The 21,200-nt window shown below is 35.0% G+C and overlaps 3 protein-coding genes and 1 pseudogene across 8 annotated transcripts; 2 read left to right on the top strand and 2 right to left on the bottom strand.

Annotated features, from left to right (window-relative positions):
* Nucleotides 1-990: 990 nt before the first annotated feature.
* Nucleotides 991-6,027, bottom strand: LOC111288382 (putative serine/threonine-protein kinase PBL3). 4 transcript variants are annotated; one of them, XR_016341859.1, is made up of 8 exons: nt 5,923-6,027; nt 4,677-5,020; nt 4,436-4,571; nt 3,755-3,891; nt 3,520-3,643; nt 2,453-2,961; nt 1,221-1,369; nt 991-1,050 (listed from the first exon to the last, which is right to left on the bottom strand). XR_016341859.1 is itself a non-coding variant. In XM_089760153.1 (6 exons), exons 2-6 carry the CDS (start codon nt 4,734-4,736, stop codon nt 2,507-2,509), a joined length of 912 nt encoding a protein of 303 aa, XP_089616279.1. In that variant the 5' UTR covers nt 4,737-5,042; nt 5,923-6,027; the 3' UTR covers nt 2,280-2,506. The 4 variants fall into 4 exon arrangements, 2 of the variants coding, with proteins under 2 accessions (XP_089616279.1, XP_022734999.1); XR_016341858.1 differs by having other exon boundaries at nt 991-1,369; XM_089760153.1 differs by lacking the exons at nt 991-1,050; nt 1,221-1,369 and having other exon boundaries at nt 2,280-2,961; nt 4,677-5,042.
* On the top strand, nt 1,406-2,025 carry LOC111288383 (putative serine/threonine-protein kinase PBL9; annotated as a pseudogene).
* Nucleotides 6,028-11,536: 5,509 nt separating the features above from the next.
* On the top strand, nt 11,537-14,953 carry LOC111287194 (UDP-galactose/UDP-glucose transporter 3-like). The gene is made up of 7 exons (XM_022877530.2): nt 11,537-11,739; nt 12,232-12,329; nt 12,446-12,576; nt 12,987-13,017; nt 13,187-13,290; nt 13,471-13,592; nt 14,326-14,953. Exons 1-7 carry the CDS (start codon nt 11,636-11,638, stop codon nt 14,729-14,731), a joined length of 996 nt encoding a protein of 331 aa, XP_022733265.2. The 5' UTR covers nt 11,537-11,635; the 3' UTR covers nt 14,732-14,953.
* Nucleotides 14,954-15,899: 946 nt separating this feature from the next.
* On the bottom strand, nt 15,900-21,200 carry LOC111287193 (transcription factor MYB124-like). 3 transcript variants are annotated; one of them, XM_022877525.2, is made up of 12 exons: nt 20,590-21,200; nt 20,461-20,507; nt 20,284-20,340; nt 20,049-20,121; nt 19,674-19,729; nt 19,373-19,552; nt 19,101-19,285; nt 18,735-18,883; nt 18,429-18,571; nt 18,131-18,339; nt 17,878-18,023; nt 15,900-16,705 (listed from the first exon to the last, which is right to left on the bottom strand). In XM_022877525.2, the coding sequence occupies exons 1-12, from the start codon at nt 20,674-20,676 to the stop codon at nt 16,595-16,597; spliced, it is 1,443 nt and encodes a 480-aa protein (XP_022733260.2). In that variant the 5' UTR covers nt 20,677-21,200; the 3' UTR covers nt 15,900-16,594. The 3 variants fall into 3 exon arrangements, with proteins under 3 accessions (XP_022733260.2, XP_022733262.2, XP_089616277.1); XM_022877527.2 differs by having other exon boundaries at nt 18,735-18,880; nt 20,590-21,050; XM_089760151.1 differs by having other exon boundaries at nt 16,537-16,705; nt 17,878-18,064; nt 18,208-18,339; nt 18,735-18,880; nt 20,590-20,808.

Below are 21,200 nucleotides of genomic sequence, written 5' to 3'. Positions count from 1 at the left end.
AAGAAAACTCAAGACCCCAACAAACCCCAACCTCAACCAGCTCACCCACTGACAGGTTTGTCTCTCATTTCTAGTTCTATCGGTCAAATTTTCAATTTAAAAGTATTGTAGATTTGGACATGAATCTGTTTTCGCGTATTGTAAATATGTTTGGTGTTTCATATCTATAGGAGTTGGTGCCATTCAAAATTCTCGTTCCAAGAAGACCTCTACATCATCAGCTCCACAGCAGACTTAGTCAGGTCCTTCAAAATCTTCAAAAGGTTAATCGCTGCATCACAAATTTGCCATTGTTTTTTAAGAACTGTTTTAACCATGAATGATTCGCTCATGTCATTTTCATTCTTGATGCAGCAAAGCCTTGTAGGGATGAACAATATGGAGTCTCACGCCAGGAGAGAAACAGGCATGTTTCATCAAATTTACGTAAAGGTATAAAAACTACTGAATTCTACAATACCGTAAATAGATTTTCTTTTATAACGCAATCCTCTATTATATTTCCTTTGTAGAAAAGCATAGGAAGAACAAAAAGCATGGTTCTCCAACAACTCCAAGAGATTGGCCAGTTTCAAAGGTGAAAAAGGTTGGATGGCTTCCTGCTCGGAACATCAACCGCTTGTGTTACGGTGTCTTGAGGGCCTCCACCCAGAAATTCAGCAATCAGAACTTAATTGGCGAAGGCGGTTTTGGACTTGTGTATATAGGATATATAAGTCCATGCAGTATGAATGACGCAAAACCAGACACCGGCAAGGCCATTGCTGTCAAGACGCTTGGAAGAAGAGGGATACAGAGCGATTAAGAATGGCAGGTCTGGTTGGTTCTGACCTAATTATCTTCCTTCGTCAATTTCACATATCTGAGAATTATATATGTTCTGTTGAGTGCAGAATGAATCGGATTTTTAAGCACATTAAACCATCCAAATGCGGTGAAGCTTATGGTGTATTGGCATGAGAGAGATCATAGGATGTTGGTTTATGAGTATATGTGCAAGGGGAGCTTGGATGCCCATCTCTTAAGTGGTAAAGCTCAACACTGTACTTTCTGCGCCATAGACAAATACTTAAAACAGAAAAAAAAAATGCCGAGCTGTGCTGATACAATGATGGAAGTAACATTAACAAGCTGTGAATTGGCATACAGAAAACGATACAGAGCTAAACTGGAGTAGGAGAATCAAAATAGCCATTGGAGCAGCCAGGGCAGTACATTACCTTCACAACCGTGCGAGGCCAGTCATTCATCGTGACCTCAAAGGCTCCAGTGTCCTTGATGCTGTCAGTTTCTACCTTGACACTAATTTCGACACTTCTGATTTACACAAACACTAACATTTATCCTCAAAAGCTTACATTGATCCTCCCTGCACAAAGCATTCATTTTGTAAATATGAACAGCTATGAGGGTCACATTGCAGGATTTCAACCCAAAACTGTCAGACTTTGGACTGGCCAGGTACGGACCCCAAGACGACCAATCACATATTACTACGAGGGTCCTTGGCACGAAGGGATACTTCGCTCCGCAATACTTTACAACGGGTATGTATTTCATCTTATCATTCTAAGCCAGAAAAAGTTTTGTATATGGGAGAACAAATAGGTTTGACACCCTTTAATATGAGCAAAATTTTACGTACAATTGGTAGGGCATTTGACACTAAAAGCTTATGTATACAGTTTTGGAGTGCTACTACTAGAAATATTCTCTGGCTGTGTTGCGGTCAAGAAATATACGAATGGCCCGATGATGGATCTAGCTATATGAGCTAAACCACATCTAAGCAACCAAATGGAACTGCACAGTATCATCGAGAAGAAAATACCAAGGAACATCTAGATGGAAGAAGCTCATATATTTGCTTCAATCATCCGCCACTGCCTTAGCTCAGACCCCAAGGATCGACCTAAAATGGGTGAAATACTAGCAAATCTAGAGCAATTGCAGCAAGATATGTTACTATGCAATTTGAACACACTTGGATTGTCCAAGTACCATAGAAGGGGAGACATATTTTAACAAGTTACCAAGAAGTAACAGATGTCCTAGTTGAGTAGTCCTTTGTCCACCCCTTTGAAATTCTTTCGGTAAAATTAGTTTGTTTCATGAAAATAACCCAACTCATGATATTATATGCAGGCTAGGCACTTCTTCATATGAAAGAAAAACATATTCTACAATATGATAAACATTATGCATCAGGATTATAATTCATAAACGCATGGATAAAATGCTGGGATAAATCATAATTCATAAACAGTGATCATAATTCATAGAATGGAAAAAGGTTAAGATTAATATGCATTACTGAAATTAAGGTACTGATACACTAATGAGAGAAGCTGACTACCACAATGAGAAATTCTAATTCTCATGAAACAAAGGAGGTACTAATTTGTTATATGAAATGCAAAATTGCATTAAAAAAAACACGCTAAAAAATTACCTTTTATAAGCAATGAAATCGATATACAGACACATAGTAAATTTACAGATGAAATCAATGAACTCGTGGGGATTGCCTGTGAGCTGGTAATGGAGAAGCACTGGGTGTTAGATGCATAGGAGATCGATGCTGTCTCATTGGAGATTTCCGAACAGGAAGTGGAACTGAGTGCTGTTCTGATTGAGAGTGTTTCGATGCATTTTTAGGCGCTTCGAGCTGCTCCAGTGCTGCCAAAACTTCTGACATTCTAGGCCTGAGTTTAGCTTCACTACTTAGGCACTGTAAAGCAAGGGTAGCAGCTGTATAAGCACCTTTCTGGGGGTACTGGCCCCCCAACTTAGTGTCCATGATACGAAATAATTTTCTTTTGTCACCCAAGTATGGTTTTGCCCAGTCCACTAGATTCTGCTCCACACCAACTTTCATTTTATCAACAGCACGTCGTCCAGACAATAGTTCAAGCAGCACGACTCCAAAGCTGTATACATCACTCTTAGCCGTCAAGCGACCTGTTCAACAATGGAAGCTTCATTACATGTAACTTCTGACAAGATATTATATGGAAGCTTCATTTACTGGAGACCCAGAAAATGGTTACTTTGCCTAAGCATCCTACTTTTGGACTGAAGGCAGTGTTTATAAAAGACAGAACAGACAATAAGTTCCCTTCACTTTAGATACTTCCATGGCAACTAGAAAAATTATTAGATGATTGGTACTGCCAACTATCAGACTGTAACTTTTGTCATTCGGTACACTTTTTCCCACTAAAAAAGATGAAATATTGAAACCCAGAGGAGTAAGAAAGAGTCAAGAAAGAACGTCATCAGTAGTTGCAGACAAAAAAACGTGAATTTCCATGTTCAACCAGATAAGTTTCCTTGTCATTGATTTTGAAGCTTTCTTTCTTAAAGAACAATGTAAAGCAGATACCTTCTCAGTTTTATGGTAAGATTTAAATTTTTTCAGCAAACAAATATATCTGACAGAAAATTAAGATAACTAAGAATTTACCAGCAGGCTTTGAAAACAGCAAGCACTATTATGGATTTCACTAAATCTCGTACCTGTAGCAACATATTCAGGTGCTGCGTAGCCTTGAGTGCCCATGACCTGAGTTGACACATGAGTCCTATCACCAGTAGGCCCTGCCTTGGCCAATCCAAAATCAGAAAGTTTTGCATTGAATTCCTGCATCCAATGGATTATTACCATCAGCAACATATATAAAATTTATAAAACATACAATTTCAGACATAATATTGAAATGCACAAATTATTCTTTTTCTTTACTCAGCATACCGCATCCAGTAGAATATTAGAAGCTTTGAAATCGCGGTATATGACTTGGGATTTTAAATCATGAAGGAAAGAGAGCCCTCTAGCAGCACCTATGGCAACCTTAAGCCTCACTGCCCAAGAGAGTGGTTGTGGCCCTCCTGTAAAACAAGACATAGCATCAAAGGTTACAAAATGCTTAGTAGTTACACAATATCCAGATGTTCTATTTTTCTGTTGTTTAAGATACAATAGTACATGGGAAGTGTCCATCAGGACTCATCAATAGTTCTAGCCATGGCAACTGTATGTAGGTTTATGGGTTCAGAACAGGCATGCTGTCAAAGCCTTGAGTAAAAAAAAAATAAAAACTGGACAGGTATGAAGGAAATCATCCTCATTCTTAACTATTAAAGTTAAAAAGGAACCAGAACAAGCCAATCAACTTCACTCTATGTCATCCAGGTAAGACCAATATATGTAAAGCAGCTCGGTACTTCATTATCCTTGAAACTAAAATATGAGAGGAAAGGTTTCCAATTTTTTGTTTTCTTGGCAACTATTTGAAGGTAAGGATTAATTTCCAGAGAGCAACAACATATAAAACAATGGAATTGGATTCCAAAAACCTTCCTTATCAATTCATGGACACAATACTTTTAAAAAGATGATTCTCTGAAAAAATTCGTAGGATGTGATACTTACTTCTAAAAAGATGATTCTCTAGGCTTCCTTTAGGCATGAATTCATAGACCAAAAGTCGGTTCTCACCCTCTGAGCAATATCCAATCAACTTAACTAAATTTGGATGATGAAGTTGGCCAAGATAATCAAGTTCTGTCTGAAATCAACTAACTATCAGTAAATAGGACATACACACACACACACATACAAAGGAAAAGCAGAAGGAATAAAAAGATAAAGATTTTAAAGAAATGAAACCTACCAACCACTCTTTATGGCCTTGAAAACCTTCAGGTTTAAGCTTCTTGACCGCAACAACCATTCCTGATCCAGGCCTTGCAGCAGCTAATGTGTGTTCATCAATCCATCCCTTAAAAACATAACCAAAACCACCTTCACCAAGAAGACTGTCAGGACGAAAGTTTCTGGTAGCATTCTTCAACTCATTGAATGAGAAAGGTTTCAAATTGGGGGATGACAATATTTCTCCTTCGGTCCTTGGTGTTGGAAGACATCCAGTACTACTTGTATCACTGAATGGGATGGTCAAGCTTGAAGGAGCTGAAGAACGACTGGTTTTGCTGGAAATTCTTGAGCCCCCTGATGCTGGAAAGAGAAAAACAAGTTCCTAAGGTCCAGTTATTAATAGAGAACATAATACCATATCAAATGCAAGAGAAATTCAAACATAAAGTTATCTAACATCAATGGTCTTCCCATGACAGTGTTATGCATCCCGAAACCACCCAACTCAGTAGGTATTTTCATTTATGGAGCATGTAATAGGAGAATACACATTATTGTATTTCCATATAAAACTTTCCTTAATTTTTAGAAGCCAACTTCTTTTACATCTGGCTTATGATAGATGATAAAATAACTCAGGACTTAGATATAAATTTGTCCATCCTCACTACATGTTGAAGGTGAAATCGCAATTGACCTAAGTAAACCAAACAAATTCATTTCAATAGAGGTTTGCCACATATGTCCCTGTTTTAAAAACCTGCAACAATCATTAGGTAAAAAATCACAGATTATGCAAAAGTCATAGTACTCCAAGCAAGCACCTACAATTCTTGTGCCTACCATTGCATTTCCTTCACAACATAAATTTGTAGCATATCTTTTTCCTACAAGAACCCTTCGTATTCATGTCGACATGAACACTCTAAACATTGTAACACAACACAATTCGTCAAACTCAAGAAATTGAAGAATAGTATCAAGGATCTAGCTTTGACCACCGCTGTCTATACCTGGAAGGAGAACTAAAACCCAGGGACAAGACAAGAATATCATAAAGGATAAAGTAAATGAAATCATTAAGGATACGATTTCACAAGGAACAAAAAAAAATTTGAAAAAAACCCAGAAAAAGTCAAGCCCAGCATAAAAAGTTTCAACCTTTATAGCTAAAAAAATCCAAAAATCTTCAGAAAAAAACAATAATCCACCAAAAGAACAAGTACCATCAAAAGAAAATTTTAAAGGAAAGAAATGATTACCAGAAGTTGCTTGGGGGCTTTGGCTGGAATCGACTCTAGAAGAAGAAAATAAGCAGTTGCCCATCAGAGAGAAACAAATACTTCACCAAAAAAAAAAAAGAACCCAATTTTCTCTTTTCTTCTTTCTTTTCTTTTATAAGAGCTAACAATTCAACCAGTCATGGTAATTTCCGAGATTCTAAAAGAAGAAAGGAAACTGAAAAACGGCTCTCGTTGGATTGGAATTTGTTTCTCTTACGTGGAGCTTTGGTTTGGTTTGGTCGGTCAAGCTGCACAACTTTTGATAATGACAAGTTTTACATGGAAAAAGAACAATATTCTTAGCTGAAAATAAGGAGAAATTAGGAAAAAAACAATAAAGAAACAGAAGAAGAGACCAAAAGAAGGAAAGCTCAGAGAAGAAACTGCAGTTTGGTCTCTTGGTGAGGGAGAGAAAGACAAGATACAACAAACGTGTGGGGAGGGCCGCGGGGGACTTGGCCTCAGCTATGACGTGTGCGCCCCACAAAGGCAAATCGACTCGTTGCTTGCTTGCTGGCTTGGAGTTGGCTTGGTGTTTGGTGGTAACTGGCAAGCATGACTTCACTTCTTCAACGGCCTCCTTTTTTTCTTTTTTTTTAATCTTTGACAGAAATTCATTATTTTGTGAAATGACTGAATTCTCCCTTCTCGAACAAGTCAACCTCAAATGATGTCTCTCTCTATGTTTTTTTTTTAATTTATTTACTTTTCTTAATTATAGCAATCGAATGGATTTGTGCTTTTTTTTTATTACAATATCCTCTCATGGGATTTTTTTTATTTTTTATAAATAAAAATAAATATAATAATTTAAAATATAATATGATGATATAATATTAAAATATTATGAATAAAAAATATAAAATAATATAATTTAAAATTTTAATAAAAATTATAAATGAATTTAATAAAATAAATAAAATATTTTATATTTTTATATATAAGACATAATTTTTTATAAAATATTATATAAATATAAATTTTATAATATTTTATATTAATTATTTAATATAGATCAAGATAATATCGTTTTGGTGTGGACATATCAAATGAATGCATGTGGGTGGAACTTTTAATGGTCCAACACACATTTTGGTAAGTGTCGGTTAAATTTCAATTTCTTGATTAAATTTGTTGGAAACTTATATGACAAAAAAAAAAAAAAAAAAAAAAAAAACAAAAGAGAGTAAACGAAGGAGACTTTCCCATATAAAGGTGAATGTCCAACTTTCAATAATGTCCTTACATGATTTTATCTATAACTTATTAATCAAATCTAGCTACATTTTGGCTTCTATTTTAATCATTTTAGCTTTATTAAGTTCTCCTTTTCTAATATCCGACAACTTGCAAAGAAAATTTAGATAAGGTTAAAAGATATTTTAAATTTTAATTTAATTAATTTAGCAATATCTCTTAAAATTACATTTAATAAATTTTATTTTTAATTTTTAATTTTTTATCCGGAAATTACAAATTTTTTTTAAATAAAGTTAAAACTATACAAAATTATATATATATATAGAGAGAGAGAGAGAGAGAAAGATGAAACAAAACGTCAGGATTAGGTAAGCAAGTAACGTCAATTGACCAAAGAGGGCCAGGCCCGTCTTGTCTTTCACCACTGGAAACGAAACAAGGTTGGGAAAGGGCATCTAAATTCTGAAGGGTCATTCCGTGCATGTGGCCAATGTCCATATATAATTAATTTCATTACTATATTCATCAACTCAACTCATTTAGAATATTTCAATGCCATTTGACCAAAAATTCTTTTCCATGTGCAATCTCTATTCACATTTTGGACCTACCATTTCCATTTGGAATGGTTTCTAAGCTTCTAGCTAGGTATGAACTATGAACACGGGTTTATTAAACACTATATATATATATATATAAATTGAGAATTGGCAATGGACCCTTCCTAAAGCTAAAATTAATTTGCCGATAAAAGACATAAGATGACCAAAGTCATGGTGGCATGGACCTTGATTGTACTATGACTAATAAAAGCTTTGGTATATACAACACTCTGAGTTAAATTTATTCATAACTTGACTGATTCATGAGATTAATTCGGATTTAAATTAAAATCAGATAAAAAATTTTAAATCGATAAATATTGATCATTGAGTAGAGAATATATTTAATTATGTTTTTATGATACTTGCCATTAATACCTTTGAGTAAAAGTATTAAATATTTACTGTAGAATTTTATCTTTTCTTCTGTAAAATGTGGGGAAGGAAGGAAATCATGAGTGGTACGGTTCTGAGAATGTGGTGAGGATTGTTACTGCGTGTTGATTTTCAGTTACTTAATAGGAGTCGTGTGACATTTATAATCGCATATTAAAAAAATATATTAATATGATATAATATAAGTATAAAAATTTAAATTTATAAAATATTTTTATGAAATAAAATGATAAAATATTTGAATTAAAATAAATAATATTTTATAAATTAAATATAAATTTTCATAAAAATCATCGTAAATTTTTTAAATTAAAACTAATAATATTTTACAAATTAAATTCAAAGAGTTAGTCAAATCTATTAATTTTTGTCATTCTTTTCATTATTTGTATCAATTTGAAAAAAAAAATTATGTAATATAAAATATTTTACACTAAATCAACATTTTTAAATTAAAAAAAAAAAAAGTATTGCTTGGAGGCAAAGCAGCAGCAGCTGATTGGAGTTTGGACATAAACTTATCACAATTTTTAATTTCATGACTCATCTGATTTTTCCTTTTCCCCTTCTTTGGGCTTGATTTTCTACAAGTCTATATGTTTATCCTTATTACAAAGTCCTCCATTGTTGACAATTCTCTTTCTGTCGCGTATCTTCATTTTAATGAGATGAAAAGATTAACAAAACAAAAATAAAAAAATAAAAAATAAAATTTTTCATTACCATCGTCGCTAATCCATTGATCGACTGCAAGCAAAAGTCGAAAATAGTATTTTGTAAATTAGTAGTATCTGGTTCGTTCTCCCTTCCCCAATTTGGTTTCTTCCAATAGTAGGATGAAAAAAAATTTTAAAAATTTAAAATTAATTTAAAATTATAATATTTAATTCGATTTAAATTAATTTTTTTATTCAATTCAAATTAAATTTAAATATTAAATATATATTATATTTAAATCAAATTTTAAATTAAAAAATTAAATTAAACTGATAAAATTCAATATCATAAAAAAGTTAATCTGAATTAGAATTAAATTTTAAAATTTTAAAATATTATATAATATTAAAAAAAGGGAACCAATCTAATTCATTCCAATGTAATGCTAATGACTGTTTCACGTTTTGATATGATAACAAAGTCCCTTTCTTAAATCATTTTGGAAAGATTCTATTAAGAAGTTTCACAATCATTTACCGAATCAAAAAAACATGAGTTGACATTGTAACACTCCATCCCCTGGCCCCCCCTATATTCAGATAAATCATACTAGTATACCATCTCTTTGAATTTTCCCAAAAGAAATTCTCAAGGAAATGAAAATGAAATAACCAGAGAAAAAGCCTCATTCATTAAGAGAAAAAAATGGAAAAATGAAAAAGGAAAAAGAAGATATCATCAATATATCAAGTTCTTCCAAGAATGATGATATGAGTTTGCTTTATTTATCTTAATTTTTATAAAAAATTGAAAATAAAATATTAATTGCATAAATCAATGTGATCACTACCGATATTGACCTTATTATGGGTTTTAATAACAGCAATTCCTAGTCTCAAAAAGTTTAACACAAAGCCGTGTTGATGCTGCCAAGAAGGGGCCCAAGCGCCCCTCCCCTTTATCACGGCACAACCCCCATTAGTCCTAACACTTGTGACTTAACAGTTGTTTCAACGTGCAAGGGACGTCTGAAAAAACCTTGTCTACACTATATCCCCATGTCGTTTGAAAAAAACCTTGTCCACACTATATCCCCATGTCGTTTGAAAAAAACCTTGTCCACACTATATCCCCATGTTTCTATCTCTCATAAAAGTCCTTCTGTTTGTCCATAATTCTCATCCAGGTTTTTCCTTTCTGCTCAATCCTCGGCTTTGTTTCATTCAAAAGTCAATAGCACGTTGAGAAGTTTCTGATTAGTTGAGACAGGGAAGCTGAAATAGTAAAGGACCGTAGGTTGAGCTGCAATTATTCAGAAAATTGACAGAAGCCCAGTTGAAACTGCCTAGTGGGTACCCAGACAAGCTTGGCAGGACTATCAGTTTCTTCAGAAGAAATGCCACCGTCCATTATAAACAATGTGGCTTGTTTTTTCAACTCTAATTAGTATTTTGTTGTTCAAAAGATGAATTCAACATGTTTGTGATATCATTTTCTTTTTATTCAATGTAAACAGGGACGTTTTTCACTTTTCAGCATAAATTTTTTCTTCCATGTCTGAAGTCATGAACAAGAAACATGTATAAATGAGGACTGTCGAACTGGGAAAGTTACGGAATCCATGGGGTCCAGAAAGGGGCATCCGTCTAGCCCAGTTTGGACTTGGGGTTTGAATTGCAGCCACTAGTCTTGGAATGCTATTACTCTTTCAATCTATACTAGGCAATCCGAGAAAGACATGATAAAATTCTTAAATAAACCAAAAAGGAAAAACAACAGCAAAACCATATATCTAGATGCCTATTATGATGTCAAATATAAAAATCGCTTTATTTCAAAGATGCCCAAATTTTTTATAGAACTGAAAATACTGTGGAAATCTCATCTCATGAATGATCGGGTGAAATCATAGCAAATGGCAGAAGATGCTCATACAGGTGGGCATGGGTTCAGGTGATTGGGGTATATAAAAGTTTTTTAAAGAAATTCAAAAAGAAACGGAGGCCAAAGTAGCTGGCAAATGAGAAATATAGTGAGATTTCACAGCTGAAGAAGAACACTTTCTTCGTGCTCGATCTACATCATTTTCAGAAAAAGGTGGTGCCGTATCCAGATTCCAGCCTATGACCCAACAACAGCCATGTTGCGTAGCGTGATGGTCGTGCCTGGCAAGATCATGGGCCACATTTGTTCCCTTCACTGGCCAGGTCATGGATACAGCATTGTTGACGTAGTATTACTTCGTTGCATTTTCATTTAGGGGTTTAATGTGTTGGGATTTATATTTAAAACGAGTTGAATATCAATTTTTAAACATTGTTAAAAGGACCAAATAGATTAAGTCTTGAATTCAATTATAATAATATTTTTTTGTACTTTATATTTTGAATTGAAATTTTGAGAAAAACCGAATTGGGCTTGTGGATAATATATTAGCCCAAGCCTGATCCATAAGCATTCTCACTTGCTAGGTCCGTTCAACTGTTTTATTTATTCGATTCCTTCATTCCTTCAAGTCAATGGGCTTTCGAGGGTAGTGTTGGTTTTGGTTGGGTTTAAGGGTGTCGGAGGGTTTGAGCTCGAAAGGACGGTCGGTCCCCCGATTGGAGAACCAGCAAAAGTCCGCGTTTCAGTAACCAATCAAAGAACAGTCATTAAGTCACCCATCCAAAAATACACGTGGACAGCCATCCTCGGCTGGCTCTTCTTTACTCTTACATAACTTGTAATTCACTTTTTTTTTTTTTAATAACAAAAGAGAAGACGGTCCTGCTCTTGAGTCGGTCCTGCTCTTCGACCTCCTTTCTATTTTGGTTTAATCATCAAACGGCGTCGTAATGGAAGAACATGGTTCTGGACTCCGGCGAGTGTTGGTGTTAGCATTTTGCGTGGCCGGGATTTGGTCTGCCTATATTTACCAGGGCTTTCTTCAGGAAACTCTGTAAGCAATCTTATTTTATATTCTTTTTTTTGTTAAGTTTGATTTCTTTTGGACTTCTTCGATTAATTGTTGCTTCGTTTGATCTATAGTTGAAAGTTTCTGAATTATGCATCTGATTTTTAAAATTGCAACAAATTATTAGTAATTTCTTAGTTAATTTGAAAGTGGATTTAGATGCAAAGAAAAAAAGATTGTGTCTTAGTGAATATTTACCGTTGGTTTAGAAATTAGTTTTAAAAATGGCAGTTATTTGGCTTGAATTAGAATAATTTGCAGTTATAATAAGGTCAGCGATATCCCAAGCTTTGTTTGGTTCTAATCCTTTCCTCCGTTAATCTGCACTCCCCCGTATTGGAGTGCTCCCGACAAGAATTGAACCTGACAAATGAACTCCTTCCCTTACCAACTGGACTAGCCTCATGTGGATGTATAGTTGGTTTTTGTTTCCTAATCATATATATATATATATATATATATATATTATTTATTTAGGTCCACCAAGCGATTTGGTGCAGATGGGAAAAGATTTGAGCATCTTGCGTTCCTTAACTTGGCGCAAAATGTGGTGTGCTTAGTTTGGTCATACATAAGTAAGCTTCTCCATTCCCTCTACCATACTATTTATTTGATACAATTGACTATTTGTGTAACATTGACTGGCAAGGAGTAGGGGTAATAACTTGTTTGTTCTTGTGCCTCATATAAGTGATAAAGCTTTGGTCCAGTAGCAGCAATCGTGGTGCTCCCTGGTGGACTTATTGGAGTGCCGGAATCACAAATACAATTGGTCCAGCCATGGGTATAGAGGCTTTAAAATACATCAGTTACCCTGCTCAAGTATGTCCACAATCCTCCATTCTTTTATATATTTTCTCATTTTATCCCACCAATTTTAGTACCTTGAGGCTCTGGTTATTGACCATTTAGATGTAACCTGAATTGACAAATTGTTTAGATTTTAAGTTTATATGCTAGTGAAGTTGGACATGTAGCTGGAGTCTTTGATCCTAAATTCTTAATTAATGATGCCTTTTCTACTCTAGTTTTGTTAATTGGAAAAATGTTTTTATTATGCATAAAATTAAACTATTAACACTTGTTAATTTAATGCCATGAATATAGTTGGACCCAAATGTTTTCTGGTTCCTGATGGGGCTTTATTCCTTACTGTTATGGTTACTGTTGATTTTCCAGTGACAGCTAAGTTGATTGGTCTGAACATTTGCTGTTGTTCATCTTACTTGCAGGTGCTGGCAAAATCCTCAAAAATGATTCCAGGTAAGATAATACTTTATTTTCTGTAAACTCTTTTCCTCGTGGATCTTCCTTGATTGGTATAGCGTTGTTATCATGAAAGCATTAGTAATTTTTGAATTGCTAGTGTATTCCAGAATTCTGTATCATGATGTTTCAGGAATAACTAATAGTGTATTTTACCTTTATGCAGTCATGCTGATGGGTACTCTAGTTTATGGTATTCGATACACTTTTCCCGAGTATATCTGTACTTCCCTTGTGGCTGGAGGGGTATCTACATTTGCACTTATGAAGGTGAGAAATGTGTTATTTGTTAGGCTTTATAACAATGCTACTTCTGTTCTTGTGGATCTTAATTGCCATCTTCCTTCTTCAAAAGGCATATTGGAGGACTAAATGTCGTTAACCACACCCCCTATGAATTTCAATGCTGAGTCATATGTTGCTCTTGTGTCTGCTTTGATCTTATCCCAGACTAGCTCAAAAACAATTAGCAAGTTGGCCCATCCTAATGCACCGCTTGGATATGGGCTCTGTTTTTTGAACCTTGCATTTGATGGTTTTTCAAACGCCACTCAGGATTCAATAACTGCAAGGTATGTGGAAAACATTTTCCTACTTTAGTTTTGGTGCTTGGCTATTTTGATGGACTTATAATGCATGCATTGTGATAGGGTCACTGTTTTATCCCCTTATTCCTTTGTTAGTGTCAATGTATAGTCAAACAATCCAAGAAATATGCTTGTTAGTACAGTTTTTTGTTTGGTTGTTCAACTGAATAAGCTTTTCATAGTAAATTTAGGAACAAAAGCTTTGTAGTCTTTTTCCAATGGAGAAGTTTGGTTCATCTATTGCAAAATGTCATCATCTTTATGCAGAAATGGTAGCAACATTTGTGGATATTTTAGTTTGAAGGCTTTTTCTCTTTCTCTTTCTCTGCTCAGATGTCAGCTCGTATTTTTCTCTTAAAGCATTGTTGTTATTGTTTTCTTGAAATGTGCATCACTTTTTGGACAATAAACCTAGTATTTAGAAGATAATTTCAACAAAGAGGGAGAAAATTTGAGGCTTGCAGCAACTAGCTGACCTCAGGATATTATTTTCTCTGTAATCTTAAGGAATGACTTTTGTATGAGCAAGATTTATGAGAACAAAACAGACCAGCTTGCTGATACATCAAACTTCCGTTCCAAAATTTTCTTGCTATGACCTTTAAAATTCTTTATAAGTTGATCGAATGCCAGCATTGTAGATATTTTTGTTAGAACTGATTTTCTCTTGTTAATTCAAATTTGTATGACTCAAACCTTTTTGGTTTCCTTTGCATAGGTATCCAAAGACAAGTGCTTGGGGTATCATGCTGGGAATGAATCTATGGGGTACCATATACAACATAATTTACATGTTTGGCTGGCCACATGGTAGTGGCTTTGAGGCAGTCCAGTTTTGCAAGCAGCATCCAGAGGCTGCTTGGGATATTTTCCTCTATTGTCTCTGCGGTGCTGTTGGCCAGAATTTCATTTTCCTGACAATAAGTCAATTTGGCTCCTTGGCAAACACAACCATTACCACCACACGCAAGTTTGTCAGCATTGTGGTGTCTTCTCTGCTGAGTGGCAATCCACTGTCCACAAAGCAATGGGGTTGTGTACTCATGGTCTTCTCTGGGTTGTCATACCAAATCTACCTCAAGTGGAGGAAGTTGCAGAGGCTGCAGAAGAAGAGAAAGACCTGAAGGAGGCCTGTAACAGTTTTGAGCTTTATGCTTAACCATCCCCTTGGTATACTATCATTGCAGCCCTAAGGTTCAATGATCCCGAATTTAAGACAATGCTTAGAAATTGATGTAATTGAATAGATTTTCATTTGAGAAAAAGAATGATCTGTATCCGTAAGTGCTAAGTTTTAAGTGCCCTATTTCAAAAACCAAAATCTATGTAATTGCTTTTCCTGCTCACTTTTTTCCCCGTCCCAGTTGGATGTGAATGTGATCTTAACGAAAAGTAATACTTAGTTACAAAGGAAATTGGATAGAGAAGCGAGCCCCCTTCAAATGCCACGAGGTATCTCTTTTTCATTATTCCCATTAGCAAAAGCCTCTCTGCTTTATGGTAAAGTGCGGGCAAGAGAGGTAACTGTTGCATATGAATTGACCTATTCACTCTGCAATGATAACAGACTTTTCCACAGCGCGGTTCAGAGTGATATTTGGGCCAAAAGTTTGCATTATTTGCACGGATCTCCAGGTCAAAATATTTAAAACTTCACCTTCCATGGAGAAAGATTATGGCCAGTAAGTTCACTTTAATTTATATGAGGTTCCCTCCCCCTTCTTTTACCCTTTGCTTTTGCGTTTGTCATAATTACCCTTGTCCACCACTATATGATCTGCTACCTCCACCTACGGATGATCTTCCTCAATAACAGAGTTCCAACACTCTTCTTCTCTGCAACACTGTCCTCACTAACACAACTGAGATGAGATTGTTTTAGAAAGAAATAGAGAAGGGAAAGAAAGGGGGTGATTCATTTCCATGCTTGGTCAGACAAAATGGATGTTCTGCATTCTATGTAAGTATGCTGCTTTATATTCGTATTTTCTTAGGTTCCCTTCATTTTTCTCCTCTTTGAAGGAAAGAGAAAAAAACAGGGACATGATCTAGTTTCTGTAGGTAAGAGAACTTATGAAACTATTGGACTGAAAAGGCTTGCTGTCTCATGTGTTTTCTGGTATTTTTTCTGTTCATTTCAGTGCTCGATTTTCCCAAAGATTCTAAATGAGAGTATAGTGTAGCTCAGAATAATTCAAATTCCTGATTCCATTTACCTGCTGCATCATAGTTTTAGATGTCATAATGCATAAATTCAAATTAAGTTATATAAGAAAAGAGTAAAGAGCTTAATTCATACCAAAGCCAAAACACATTTTCACTCAAATCATATCGAGTTTCATTACATTAGAAATCAGGATAGAAAACCACAAAAAATTTTATTCCATACCTTATGCACACCCAACAACATCAAATACGAATCCTGTAAAGTGGTTAATCCTCCTTTGCTGTTTCCCTTTTTTTTCCCTTCTTGTTCCTTCCTCTGTTTCTTTTATAATATGTAGGCAAGTTGACAATGTATAATTACACTAAGGATTTTATATAGTAGGTTCTGTACAAAATTACAAATCAAGGACAAAAACTGGATCAGAAGGATGGAAGAAGAGTACCGGAAACTGCTCTGATGAGATGACAAACAAAAGAATGATACACACTAACAAGCACACACTGGTTTTAGTACGAGTATTAAGGTAGTACTCTCTAGTAGTACAAAATAGAGAATTGGAGGAGAAAAATTAATGGAACTCAGGACATCTTATTGATGTGTCTGAGAAGCTAGAATGCAACAAAACATTCTAAGCCAGGGAGCTAGGGCAGCAGATCATTAAATGCCTTTTCATAAAATTCCAGGCCAAGATGGCTGCAATCCTAGTGTGAAAAAATGGATGAAAACTCAACAAGAGCTATGTTGCTCAGGGGAATCAATGATGAGATATATAGACTATAGACCAATGTTGATTTCAGTATAAGAAATGATCAGAGGTTTGTTATAGACTATGGAGGAGGACTCGTTTACAAGTTGGTGGTTGAGAAAGATTGTTTCCTGGATTAGGAGAAGGGGACTCCATTCCAAGTGTCTTAAGTAGGAAGTTCCTTTCCTGAAAAAGAACAAAAACCTGGCAGTAAGTCTCATATTTAAGTTTGAGATAGTGCATATATGTGTGTATGCTCGCATTTCTATGTTAAATTAGAAAAAAGAAACAATGCAAGCAAAGTAACTGCAGAACTCTATTTTGAGCTTCACATGAACACATTTTTAGAGCGAAAGAATATAAGGAATTACCACTTGAGCATGAATAAAATTCTAATTCCATTTAGTAAAATCCTTTCCATTACTTAGAAAAACTACCATCGAGACTATTAGAAAAACTACCATCACGACTATATTTTCTAGCTGGATGTAGGAAAGTATGATTCAGTTAAAGTAACTTTTCTTTGACCATCAAGGAGCACTGTGATCAAAGCTCAATTAGGCAATGACCAGGACCCTACTCGGCTTCACTTAGTTTCATAACATTTGTCATAGAGCCAAGACAGGCTTAGCTCATTGTCTTGAGATGTTGACATCCAGGCAACAACTCAGAAATTTTGGGGAGTACCTGAAGGATATACTCATCTGACTATTAATTAAGTTTTAATGATTAGTTATTAATATTAATGGTAACTTGCACATACAGCATGGTCAATTGGTGGTTGCTTCCTTTGTTAAATGCATAAAACGTGGATAACTACAAATAATGAGAAATATTTATGAGCAGTAAACCATTGAAGAAGAAATGTGACAGTGCAGAGAGAGAGAGAGAGAGAGAGAGAGTTTTTCACAAGAAACAAAGCTCATATAGAGTTTGGTTTTTGAAAAGCATTTGCAGTCCTATTTATGCTCTTATCTACCATTTTTTTCATTCTTCACTCTGTAATCTACTTTTTTTTTTTTTGAATTTCTTTTTTAATATTTGGTATGGCATTTTCTGGAGGATATGTTATTCTCTGATTTGCCTGGCTCTTTTTTTTTCTTACCGATAGTGTTCTTTTCTGTCATAGCAGGAAGTTTAATTTGACCTGTTTAAAATTTGCCTTGCAAGTTTGTTAACCCAAAGTGCTAGACACTGTAAGCTCACAACTATACTATGTCTGAAGATGGAATTTAGGCCTGAAGAAAGATAATACAATTGCTACTACCTGCTAGTGCAAATTCTGTTATCTGCTACAGCTCCTACTTCTAGTAAATTGGATTTATTGTTGGTAGAACCAACGGTTCAAGATAACTTACACTTTCTGAAAATTTTGGGCTGGGAATTCCTGCTGCTAGAGAACTGAAAAGTGGGGTAACTTGGACCGGGGAACTGAACTCTGCACTTGATGAGGTAGAAGCAACTACAATGTTTGTTTGGTCATCACAAGTAGGGATTATCTCAACTGTTATATCATAAGATATTTCATCAGAAACATCATTTTTTCTTATTTATCCACTTTATAGTCATCAACAAGGTATTCTAGGCCTACCAGATATAGGATTTCATTACCATGATTTGTGTTTGCACTGCAAAGAGCCCTTTTCGCCTCTTCACTCCTGCAATTCTGCTCTCCAATATGACTCGACGGTATATCCTGGTGCAGTGCATCTATCTTAACTTCAGTTTCTTCTCCTTTCTCCCCATCCAGATGATGCATCAGTATTGACCCTGTACTGTATTCAGAACTCGCCGGAGATTCCTCATGCAGATCAGGTTGCCTAGACCATATTAATCATCAGTTAGTTTTAAGTAAGAAAGTAAGAAACCTTACAAAATCTAAATTTAAGTCAACTGATTTTTCTGTTACCTCCAAGATAGTCGACTTCCCTCATTACTACTCCTTAAATCCTCTAACAAGTCCTTGAAATCTTCAAGTTGGAAATCAATATCAGAGATTGTATATCTGAAGATGACATTTTCTTTACTCTGATTCAGAAAATCTTGGAGAACCTGAATATGACATAAGATGAAGATTAGGGACATTCAATGTATAGAATGGACTATTAGCCCCACAATATTTAAGATTTAGCACTTTACCAACTGTGAAGCAACTATGTATGGTATTGGATGTCGATAACACATAAACATATAGAAACTAAAAGTTATTTCTCACCTTCCAAGCATTTTCAAGACTCTGTTCTGTTTTGTCTGTGTTAACTTTCAATGCAAGTGAGCTCAGTAGCTCTGCTTGCTGCATCAAAGCAGTTATCTTTGGATCATCCTTATTGAGAAACGTTCCTTGAGTTCTATTGTTCTGAGCTGCTAATGAATAAAGGAGAAAGAGAATGTAAGTGTTATATTGTGAAGAAGTTTAAAGGAGAATAGAAAATAATAGATAACTGCATGCACAATTTTGGCTAAACTGCAAAGTGATTAGTGATCGTAAAATACTCTCTTCGCAGGTCTGATACTCTATTGTAAAATAAGCAAGAGAAACACAAGTGCCAATGTCAAGAATTTGTTGCTTGAGGTGATTTACCATCATTAAAGACATCCTTAACATTGTTGACTTGAGATTGCACCACCACATTGTCAACATGTTGGAGATTTTGACCCAAAACAGCAAATGGATGTCTTAGCTGCTGATTGATTATTGTTCCAGGTACTATATGTGCTCTATCTCCAAAGTTGCAATTTTCAGAGAGATCAGAGATGTGGGATCTCCTGAATTGGAAAAAGAAAAGACTTTAATTTGTAAAGTAACATAACTCTTGATCATTACTATATATATGCTTTTCTATGCTATGGCACCTCATTCTCTTAACAGGAGCAGTGCATTCAGTTGTTCCATCTGTACTGAACCCATTTTGGAGTAAAATTCTTTTGTTATTTGGGTTTATACATGAAGTAGTGATCTCTTTTGCTAAGGCTTCATACTTGGCTCTCTTCTTGCAGAGTGTAGAGAATCGATTTTTAACAGCATTATCCGTTCTGCATTAATAACATAATCAGTAAAAATTGAAAATCTACAACAGAAAATGAAGAAATGCATGTAGAAAAGAGAACCTTTTCCACAAAGCTTTTTTTTTTAATATATATATATAATATTTACCTGCCTGAAACCACCTTTGCTATTTCTGTCCATCTATTTCCAAATATTTTTTGAGCCTGCAGATCACCTTAAGTCATCAGCTCAGAATTCACATTCAACAATCTAGAATAGCACTTATCCAAACTGAAATTAAGAACTGTTGCTTGCCCCACTTTTGAAAGACAGAAACTGAGTCAATTAGTTTAAGGTCTGGCCTACCTCTAAATTTTCAACACCTGCTGTACCAGTAACATGCAATAGCCTGGTACAACTGATCGAAAGTAACATTTCCTCCAAACATATCACCAGAATATATGTTTTTGAAAAATTTTGAAGTTTCTATTGAAAGACAACCTGGCCCTATTTAACTTAAGCGGAAATATAGAATATAATTACCTCACATAAAAGCATATCTTCCTCAGGTGACCATCCTCCCTTCTTGAAATCAGAATTCAAGTAAGTGTACCATCTGTGTTTTTAATGTAACAAAGACATTAGATTAGATTAGATTAGATTAGATTAAACCAGTAGTAACAAAAAGTCCAAAAAGAATAAATGATCAAATGGATCAAAAATAGAAGATCATCGATAAACTTTTTGAAAGCAATAGCATGATTATGGTTTCACCAACCTTCTTCTGCACTGCCTTGTGGTTTTATCCTTGAATTTAGAGACAATGATTGCCCAGCTGCTCTCAAAGATTAAAAACACAAACATACCCCTTTCAATTTCATTCATCATTCAAAATAGCAAACACTCGTAATGAAAAGGAAAACAAAAAGAAACACTGAATAACAAAAGGGCTCACTTTTCAGTTCCATGTAAACTGATTTGTTCACGAAGTATATCATCTTCCTGCAACCCTCAGATAAAACAACAATAAGAACCCCAAAATGAAGAATCAATCAATCAATAAATAAATAAATAGAAAGAAGACCTCCTGAGTCCATGTCACTATGTGACGCTCCTTCTTCTTGGAATCTTCATTGCGACCTCCTCCACCATTCTTCTTTGTTTCCTGCATATCTTTTTTCTGCTTCCCTTCTCTCTAATATCTGTCTCTCTCAGTTTCTGGCTTTCCTTGACGCTCCTTCCCTTTTATTAAAACCCAAGTGGCATGCTAAAAAGCCAACCCCTTTTCAACCCTTTATAAAAAAAAAAAAATAATACACAAAAATCCCTGAAAATGGAAACCAACACTTCCACTTCCCTCTCTTTTATCTTTTTTACAACAAAGCTTACTGTTGGGTTCAAACGGAATCCATATTACTCTCAATAACTCTATGCTTTGTCCCTTCTACGCCATTCCTCGGATTCTAACTTTTTCTCTATGTTTGTACTTAGAGAATAGAATCACAAAGTCTCCACCACCACACCATTTAAATGCTACTAAAGCTTGGACTTTCTGATTCAAATTTACATGTATATACGTAGAACCGAAAAGGGTATATCTAAAATGGAAAAAAGATTAAAACTTTTGACGGGAAAAAAAGACAGAAATGAAGGTTTCTCTTTCAAAGAAAGAAACTTTATGAAATTACTTCCTTT

The sequence above is a fragment of the Durio zibethinus genome, chromosome 4, assembly GCF_047325235.1.
Source record: "Durio zibethinus cultivar Kanyao isolate XHJ-2024 chromosome 4, ASM4732523v1, whole genome shotgun sequence".
NCBI classification, from domain to species: Eukaryota; Viridiplantae; Streptophyta; class Magnoliopsida; order Malvales; family Malvaceae; genus Durio; species Durio zibethinus.
This window is presented reverse-complemented; position numbering and strand designations above follow the sequence as displayed.